The sequence below is a fragment of the Xiphophorus maculatus genome, chromosome 8 (genome assembly GCF_002775205.1).
Source record: "Xiphophorus maculatus strain JP 163 A chromosome 8, X_maculatus-5.0-male, whole genome shotgun sequence".
NCBI lineage: Eukaryota > Metazoa > Chordata > Actinopteri > Cyprinodontiformes > Poeciliidae > Xiphophorus > Xiphophorus maculatus.
Genome location: NC_036450.1, coordinates 7,555,905 through 7,565,700, shown reverse-complemented (window position 1 = coordinate 7,565,700; position 9,796 = coordinate 7,555,905). Strand labels below are relative to the sequence as shown.

At 40.2% G+C, this 9,796-nt stretch overlaps 1 protein-coding gene across 1 annotated transcript; it reads left to right on the top strand.

Moving 5' to 3' along the window:
* Window positions 1-676: 676 nt before the first annotated feature.
* LOC102237319 (bromodomain-containing protein 3-like) lies at window positions 677-8,983 on the top strand. Its single transcript, XM_023337762.1, has 10 exons — window positions 677-1,022; window positions 1,980-2,296; window positions 2,418-2,555; window positions 2,636-2,771; window positions 5,781-6,046; window positions 6,127-6,255; window positions 6,334-6,480; window positions 7,649-7,767; window positions 7,838-8,157; window positions 8,245-8,983. Exons 2-10 carry the CDS (start codon window positions 2,102-2,104, stop codon window positions 8,340-8,342), a joined length of 1,548 nt encoding a protein of 515 aa, XP_023193530.1. The 5' UTR covers window positions 677-1,022; window positions 1,980-2,101; the 3' UTR covers window positions 8,343-8,983.
* The last annotated feature ends 813 nt before the right edge of the window (window positions 8,984-9,796 follow it).

Below are 9,796 nucleotides of genomic sequence, written 5' to 3'. Positions count from 1 at the left end.
ACAGGGTTAATTTATTGAACCAATCGACACCCACACCTCCTAACATCTCACTTAGTCTGTTGATTCACCTCCTCGACACATCACACCCTCTGCCACATCTCGGCTAAATGGATATCAGAGAGGGCTTAGTCCTGACAAAATGGCTTTCTGGGAAGGTAAGTGTGGTCAACACCTTGCAGTGTGTGAATCAGGACACAAGCCCTGATACACAATATCAAATAGAGTCCACAGGCACTCTAAGTCTCTGCTACAAAACAACATAAAATTGGTCTTTTGCGGTTCTTTCTCCCATTTCAAAAATGGTAGAAAATGATAAACGAAGCAGCAGTGGGATAAAGGATTATTTGTGCAAGATGGTTTTATTTGAATATGTGTAGCTAATTCATACTATGTGCAATTTTGAAACGTTAATAGCCTGCATGCGTAGCATGACAAATGGATACTCAAGTGGTCACTGTGCACAAATGGTTTATGCATTACCCACAACTTTTATGTTTGTTTTATATATATATATTTTTTTTTCTTGTAGACTAACATCAACAGCAAACAATCTCTCAGGCCAGTCTTGATTCATGTGTTTTGACGACCCGCCCTGGGAAGCCGACCCCGTGTTTGAGAACCGCTGCTCTAGACACTCCGGTTCAACAGGTGGCGGTGTGAAGAGGAACGCCTCTCCCTCCACTCCTGCTCCAGCCATGTCAGCTACTGGTCAGTTAGTTTTCAGTTGGTACCCCACTCCTGCACTCTGAAGTAAATCCAGTTCGGCTTTCTGATTTCATTTCCCTTCAGTAATAACTTTCTTTGTTCAGAAAAACAAAGTCTTCAGAAGATCACTTCAACTCCCTCTCACGAGAAAAAAAAAAAAGAGTTCACAAACCCTTCAGTTTTTGTTCAACCGTTATTTTTCTGGTCAGTTGTTGGAAAGGATACTTTTGCGTAGTTAAATGACAACACGAAGGTTCGGCGTCAAGACTTGCTAAACTAGAAGTCGACCACCACAAAACAAAGAAAGGCTACTCCAGGTTGGCTTTGTTTATGTGAAACTTGATTATTGCCGATCCATACTGGGCTTTTGAGTTTTGTTGGCGCTTTAACCCGCTAGTTAGTAGCACTTTATGAAAACCAGCTAGCCAAGTTGAGCTAGCGAGTGTTGCTGTAATGTGTTACCGCTGTTGTTTTTTTTTTTACTTTGTGGGGGGGAAAAAAGCGCTTATAAAATGTTCAACAGTTAGCAGTATTCAATAAAGGATACGTTGTATTATTTCGACAGCATCCAGTGCTGTTTGTTGCTGTAAACGAGTTTACCGTTTCAGTAACTGTTGGTTAAACTCTTCTTTGAACTTGTTCGATAAAACTAAAAATACTTAGACTAAGATTTATTTTTTAAAATCCCAGTGATAGTCATTCAAAACGTGTTTCTTTTTGTAACGTCCACCATTTTCGGTGTTTTTCATGCTATTGTAATGACACAGCCCGTCACTAAATACCATCCCATAAAGCTGAACATTGTAAAACAGTGATTTTGCCCTGATGGCCCAAATTGTCAAGTTTAGAGCACTGGGGTTCAAAAAGGAATAATATATTTCTTAAGGTTTTTTTTTTCTGCTTAATAAGACCTAGCATTTTATTGAGTACATAAATCTGTTCTATTAAAGCAACGAAATTTAATTTCCCAATTTTTTTCCTTGTTTTTGTACGATTATATAAGCTAATTTACTGAGCAAATTCCATTAAATGAAAGCTAGTCTTAGAATATGCAAATTTGTTAGACAGACTGAAATACTTCCAAGTATTTATTTCAGTTAATTTAGGTTATTACGCCATAAAGTTGTTGAACAAACATACATAAGATGAACAAAAAGAGAAGAGGCAAGCATAACAAAACCTCTACAATTCCCTGGCAGACAACTGTGATGTCTTAATAAACCACAGAGTTGTTAGAAGTGCACAGTTCTAACTGTTTGCTGTTTGATAAACAGGTTGTGTGGCATGAAAAATATGCACGAAGCAGGCTGGCGTTCCCTCGGAGTCTCCACTGAGCTGAAAGGCACACACTACCTGGCTAAAACGAGATAACGGCGAACCCCGTTTCACCTGCATCATGTCCTCCGACGCTGAGCCAGATCCCAAAATGCCCGTGAATCCCCCTCCTCCAGAGGTGACCGATCCCAACAAGCCTGGCCGACGGACCAACCAGCTGCAGTACATGGAGAAAGTGGTGGTGAAAGCTCTGTGGCGGCACCAGTTCGCTTGGCCGTTTTACCAGCCTGTTGATGCAGTCAGTCTCGGGCTACCAGTGAGTAATCTATTTGTTTGTTTTTTTAGCTCACATTGTTGCCAGATAAGAACTGCCCTGCATTGTCAGTCATACCCGGACAGACTGTCTCTTACATCCAAACTCGCCTCTATTGCAACAGGACTATCATAAGATCATAACATCTCCCATGGACTTGGGCACCATCAAGAAACGCCTGGAGAACAACTACTACTGGAGTTCAAGCGAATGCCTGCAAGACTTCAACACCATGTTTACCAACTGTTACATATATAACAAGGTTAGGAGCTTCTTGGTTTAAAGAAGGTAAAGTCCTGGATATTTAAGTCCTAACTGATTTTTCTCAATCCTCCCGTGCAGCCTACCGATGACATCGTGCTGATGGCTCTTGCCTTGGAGAAGATTTTCTTGCAAAAAGTTTCCCAGATGCCTCAGAAAGAGGAGGAGATTGTTCCTCATGCAGGCAAAGGGAAAGGCAGAAAAAGCATCCCTCCAGGTAATGTAGTCGCTTCTGCAAACGGCTGATGTGAGGTGAGACGTACAGCGCATTGCAAAATAATTCGTACTCAAATTCTGTCACATTATAATCATAAACGTCACTTTATTTTATTGGTTTTTTCAGAATTTTCTGTTAAATAATTAATAAGATTCAAACACTTTATCTTTGAGAGTTTTTATTAAGGCCTGGTATAACAATGAGAGCTCTGTCTGCTTGTTGGCACCAATACCAGTGTGTGTTGATCTTGAAAACACCCCTCTCTCTCCTCACACACTCAAGATGAGCTGTACATTCCAACAGCTGGTGCAAGACTCCCAACTTGCACCTATTTGTTGATGTCCTTCATACACTCTGCTCTATTTTTACCTAATCATTAACCATTACATGCATATAATAAAATACAGAGTCTAAAGTAAAATTTCTAGATTTCCACCCTTTTGAGTACAAATAGAATGTATCATTCATTCACACAAGACCTTCACAATACATCTAAAACATCGTCCGGTCAGGATGCGACTCAAACGTGTGTGTTACAGCAAAAAGTCCTACTGACAGCAAGCCTTCCTCCTTTCAGGAAAAACCAGAATCAAAACAAACAAACTTGGAATCTCAAACGACTAAAACTGTTTAATCTTCTAAACATGAATCAAACATCCATTCCACATATGAACAGTCCAACACACAAGGACAAACAATCAGAATTTACAGCCAGTGCATATTTCCTCACCATCAAAAAAAAAAAATTCAGCCTATCCTCATATTGTCTTTTCTCAAATTGTAAATATCAACTCTTAACTGAAGCTTTGGGATTTTTAAGAAAATTTCCATTAATGTCATTTAAATCATGTTTTTTTCCCCAAAAAAAATATTTGCAGAAGGGTCAGGGGTCACACAAGATAATACAAAAATTATTTGTGCCACTTTAATAAGCGGTTTCTGTCATCGGAGGCCTGGCACTTCCAGGAGGTTACATATCTTTTATTGGGGCCTGCCATGCAAAGCAATGGCAGGAACCTATTGCTATTGTCGGAGAAAGTGTTTCTTTATTCTTTATTTTTCTTCCGTAACCGTTAATGCGGCTCATACCGCTTGGTGCACACCTACAAATGAGGTATCAAAACCTGCAGAAAATTCACGCCATTCCAGCTATTACTTCTGGTGGGATTTGGGCTTAACGTGGCGACATAATTCGCAAAAAACTACGAAAAAAACCCCATTATAAGTCAATGGGAAAAATCCTAGAAATACCCTATTTTTGAGGATTTTCTGTGTCGTCACAAATTCACCTAGAAATGCCATTCAAATTTCATTTTGTAGATACGTCTGTGATCTCTTCAAAAGTGAAGACGGCTCGTCGATACCAGTTACGGTTTGTCCACAATTTGCCTCTAAGCGACCCAAAGTTTCTCATTTTTCCTAAAGTTAGAGTGCGTCTCTGGCTGCTTAGAGTGAGAGATGAAGACAACTTTTTCAGCCCAAATCATTTTTGAAATCGCCATCACGCCCACAAATATCGCACGATTAGTATCACAATCGGTCCTGACATTGATACGCCTGTCTGCTCCGGTAAAATGTTTTCGAAATTTATCTAGACCGTACGGTTTTCTGTCACGGTGCTTCAGAGCAAAGTCATGCGACAGGATTTTCTGAGGCTGTCTGAGGCTCTCTCCCATGTATTTGAATAGAATTTCAGATCTGGGCACAACATTTCTTTCTCTCATCACTGTAAATGCTCTGAGTGAGGTACAGATATGAATCTCGGGACTATCGCAGAAGACACATAGGCCTCTCATACGCTCGAAACGCTTTTCGAATATGTATTACGGTTCCCGAACAAGAAGGATTTGTTTCCAATGCTTTTTTTCAGTAAACCGTGTTGGCTCAAACACACAATTGTGTGTTTGAGCATGTATGACTCACAGCTCACACCTGCTGAGACCATTATTTGCCATAGCAACGGATCTCAAGAGGCTATTGGCTGCTGATTTGGACTACAAATTCGCATCGCTGTAGTTCTATCTATCCTCAGTTGAAACAGATCAGGACTGAGAACTGGCCTTTAGAACTACCCGCTGCTATGGGCTGTATATAACTGATTTAACTCAGTAACTGTTACACATGGGATTATTTTGGAACTTTAAAATTAAGCATACTGAAAATTTCAAAATAAAAGCCTTGAATATTTTACATGACGTAATTGCTCTTTTTGGCCGTATATGACTTTTTCATCCAAAGCAATGTTACACATGGGATTAGTTCGGAACTTTAAAATGGAGCATAATAATAATTTCAAAATAAAAGCCTTGAATATTTTTACATCAGGTAATTGCTGTTTTTGGCTTTATGTGACTTTTTCATCCAAAGCACTGTTACACATGGGATTAGTTTGGAACTTTAAAATTAAGCATACTGAAAATTTCAAAATAAAAGCCTTGAATATTTTACATGACGTAATTGCTTTTTTTGGCCGTATATGACTTTTTCATCCAAAGCACTGTTACACATGGGATTAGTTCGGAACTTTAAAATGGAGCATACTGAAAATTTCAAAATAAAAGCCTTGAATATTTTTACATCAGCTACTTGTGTTTTGAGCATTATATAACTATTTTAACCCAAGGACTATTACGCATGGGATTAGTTTGGCCCTTTGAAATGAAGTTTAACAGAACTTCCAAAATAAAAGCCTTGACAACATTTTAAATCGTACTGAATGGTGCACGTCCGCCTCGCTTAACGTTCTTGTGGTTCTCCGCGTGCCACTGATTACGTTGCGGCGTTCTTTAGCGTCGACGCCAATTTGTGGCGTGACGACGCCGGGCCCAAGCCCGACGGGCGCGCCTTGGCAGGCCCCGGCTAAATTTCTTCAGAAATTTTGTTTTTCTAGTTTTTCTCTTTTGTTTTTTTCTTGTTTACTTGCACTACATTTGTGTGTTGGTCTGTATTGTAGTTTGACACAATCTAAAAATTTCAAGAGGTGTGAATACCCTTTGCTGCTCCTTTCAGAAAAAAGGATGAGGCCTGAAGGCACGGGCCGAGCAACCACTCCTACCAAGAGCGACTTTGAAGCAAGGGACATTCCAAACCCAAACACAGAACATGGAGGACTGAGGGAGCAGCTGAAGTACTGCAGCAACATCCTGAAGGAGATGCTGTCGAAAAAACATTCCGCCTACGCCTGGCCATTCTACAGGCCTGTAGACGCTAAAGCTCTGGGGATTCACGATTACCACGACATCATCAAATACCCAATGGATCTCAGCACTGTGAAAGTAGAGCTACTTTTTTTTTACCTTTATGTGGATTGAAGTGTAATCTTGGCATCACTTAAAGGATTTCTGTTCATCTGCAGAAAAAGATGGATGGAGGAGAGTACCAGGATGCGCAGCAGTTCGCTGCAGATATCCGCTTAATTTTTTCCAATTGCTACAAGTACAACCCCTCCCATCACACTGTGGTCGACATGGCCAGAAAGCTTCAGGTGTGTTGCGAATTATAATACTGTATTATTTTTTTTAGTAATTCTCTCCATTTCATGCTTGCTTATGGATGCTTGAAGGGAGTGTTCGAACAGAGGTTTGCTAAGATGCCAGATGAGCAAGTGGGGGTCACCGCTCCCAGCTGCACCATCAGCAGTCCGGCTAGTTTGGACAGATCTGAGTCAACAGTGGAGGACTCCACCCGGTTTGCTGAGGCACGAAAACAGGTGGGCTTCATCTGAAAGAAAAAAATAATTGTTTTTCAGAAAATCAAAGATGCTCATCTGACAAATCTGAGATTTACAGTAGATTTGAGAGATGATGCGGTGCTTTTATTGTCCGATAAACCAATTCTGTGTTGTTTTTGTGGCTGCATTTTGTATTGCTTTATTTACAATGTGAAGGAATTTATAATGCCAAGATGTTTGAAACAGAAAGTTGCCCAGAGTGTCCTCCACTAAACATATTCATGAAAACCCACCTGGACGATGGACTTTGAGGAGTCATCTATTTATTTATTTATTTATTGACATGAAATGTTGTGTTCTTATCCATTTTGCAGAGTAGTTTAAAGAAATAGGCCCATAGACAAGGGTGATTATTAGTTCTACTTGTTTTAAAGACATTTTATCAGTACATTTTCTGCACTAAAATACAATTAAATCAACGGTTAGATTTTTTGTTACAATTTCATATCAGTGCAATAAAATATATGTTCTCCACATCTTCTCCAGGGGTGCTAATGAACGGAAGGTGCTATTTGTAACCTAAATATTGATGTGTTAACTGTGTTGCGTTCCCTTGCAGATGTGCCCCAGAGCCATTTTCACACGTGCACTTAAATGTTCTAGAGATGTTCCTGATTGGTGAAATATGTGTCAATGAATTTCCACAACGTCCGCTTTGGACGCCTGCAAGACATTTTTCGTTTGAGTTGAATGTCTGGAATGTCAGCGGGTGAGATGGCAGATCTCGCAGAGTGTTTACTGCAAGTTAGCCAGCGTGCTTCCAGTACAAAATGGCTGCTTCAATCTCCTTTCTGCTCTCCTGATTTGTTGATCTCTGCTTGCTTTTTGCCAGGAAGGAGCTGTAGTAAAGCACTGAGTGTATTTCCCCAGTGTATTCACTGAGGAAATACACTGATTTCCTCAGTGTATTTTTGCGTTGTGTTCTGCCATTCCACCACATTTCTAGAGTGTTCCTAACAGAAAATGTCTAAATCAAAACCTGCCAGAACATTCTCTAGAACTCTGGTGTTCATGTGTGAAAACGGCTGCATTTCTTTCTTCGCTTCTTTTCAACATCTTTGGCTTCTTGGTGCTTTTAATTGTTTTGGAGCTTTATTAGAAAGGCTTCACCACATAAAAATAATGTTCTGGTGTTTTTTCTGCCTAGCTAAAGACCGTTGACGGACAGCATGCAGCCGTTTTTCAAACCCCAAACCTGCGGAAGGAGAATGACCAGAAAGAACATGGCGGGGATGTACCTAAAAGTGCTTCAAACCCTATAGTTCGGTATGATTATTGACTTAGTGCTGTTTCTATACATTACATGCAAGTTTACTCGTACTTTATCTAATTTCAGGAATCCATTGAAAGAAAACAAAGATTGGGATTTGAGAGAGAAAGCTTTGCCGGCTACACACGAGGAAAGACGGGATTCAGACAATAAAGCCTTGCCGATGACGTATGAGGAAAAACATCAGCTGAGCCTCGACATCAATCGCCTTCCTGGCATGAAGCTGGCCCGCGTGGTCGAAATCCTTCAAGCGTCGGAGCCCACCATGTGCACCAATAACCTGGATGAGATTGAGATCGACTTTGAGTTACTGAAGCCGTCCACTCTGCGGAAGCTCGAGCAATATGTCAGAACCTGCCTGTTCAAGAAATTCAAAAAATATCAAAGTAAGTAAAGCATATTGGCACAAAGCTATTCTTGAATGATTTGATAATAAGATTTTGATGGTGCTTTGTTTCCTTTACATTCTCCAGAGAAGACCAGCAAAAGTGCCTCTCAGTCTGTCAGCACAAGCAGCAGTTTGTCAGATTGTGCCTCCACCAACTCAAGTTCAGAAGACACTGACTCATAATCTTTGTTGTTCTCTATTTATATCTCGCTCTGAGGACCAAAAGTTGTTACATGTTAAACGTTTGTTGTTTTTTTTATCTGTTTCTGTACATATTTTAAATGTTGAAAATAAACCTTTCTACCTTTTTTATTCAGTGTTTTTTTCTAATGTCTAACATCTTAAAAGTTTCCAAGAATCGTTTTATGGTGTTCTTTTTAACATTTATTCAATAAGCTTTGTCATTGTACTATTAGGCTTTTTGACAGCTTTTCACTTATGATCATAAAATGTTGGTGTCATAATTTAAGCCTGTTGCTGAAATTAAAGATGCATTTGTCCTAATGTATAACATCTCGTAGGCAGGAGTTTTTCTGTTCACCTACGGAGTTACTCAGGGCTCTATGTTCAGTCCCTTGTTTGATGTGATATACAGGTGCAAAAACAGCAGAAATAATGCTTTAGAGTGGCCATAACAAATTCCTTGTACTTATTTTTTGTTATTTGTTTTTTTAGTAAATTATTGCTGTCCCGAAGGACAGAGCCAAGGAAAAGTCCCCACGTCTGCCAGAACCGAAACACTTGAACCGCTGTACAGTTGTACCCTGACACCAACACTGCTCTGAACCTGATGAACAAAGGTGAATAAAAGCTCTTCAAAGTGCTATCTTATTTTGTGAAATAGTTTTAAGTGAACTGAAGCCTCTTAAAAAAAATTCAAAGCAGAAGAAAACTTTAACGTCATTTCTTTAAAACTGATGAATGGAGATTTTTTTGTTGTTGCTAATGGTTCCACAAGTGCTTTTTTTGAAGTAGCCAGGGACAGCAGCTGTGGCTAGAGTAATATTTATCAGGGAGAGAGAGAGAGATAAAGAGATGAATCCAGGGGTGGAGCTGCAGGGGGCACTTTGGGGTGGCGGGCCCCCGGCCCAGGCCTAGTCAAGGTTTGCATTGGAGCCGCCTGGAAGAGCATCTTCCAGCTCGCCCAGTTTGTGTGAACGGCGGCGCGCGCGATCCACGCCGAGTTACAAAGATCCAGAGGTGCACGTGGTGCTGCGACACCCGCTGCTGCGTGCTCGGTTCAACGAGTCAACCAGGCTTCAGGCTCTGAGTTGAAATTGATAAAGTGTTAAAATGATCGATCACTATCCGCGGTTCTGAACTGATTTGAATTTGTGTTAAATCAAGTCCAATCTCCAGATTTTAGATTTCTATGTTGTTGGAACATCCTGCACAATGAGGATGATCCAAAACACAACAGTAAATCTGAGAATTAAGAGTCTCTGGCAGAGTCCAACCTAGACATTGATCTCTTTGAGAAAGTTAAATTCAGTAGGTTATGTCCCAGAGTATGAAAAAAGGGTTGACTTCAAAATGTGTGTCTTAACACAGGAGTTTCCCTTTTTGAATTGAAATTCCGAAATAAATGACATTTTCAGTAATTTACTATGTTCCACTGATTCGATTTCAGATCTGTT

What these genes read in the sequence shown, in the direction of transcription:
- LOC102237319 (XM_023337762.1), top strand. Translation starts at nt 2,102, where the DNA reads ATGTCCTCCGACGCTGAGCCAGATCCCAAAATGCCCGTGAATCCCCCT. An exon ending in CAGTCAGTCTCGGGCTACCA is followed by an intron (nt 2,297 to 2,417) that starts GTGAGTAATCTA and finishes CTATTGCAACAG; the next exon opens with GACTATCATAAGATCATAAC. An exon ending in CAGAAAAAGCATCCCTCCAG is followed by an intron (nt 2,772 to 5,780) that starts GTAATGTAGTCG and finishes TGCTCCTTTCAG; the next exon opens with AAAAAAGGATGAGGCCTGAA.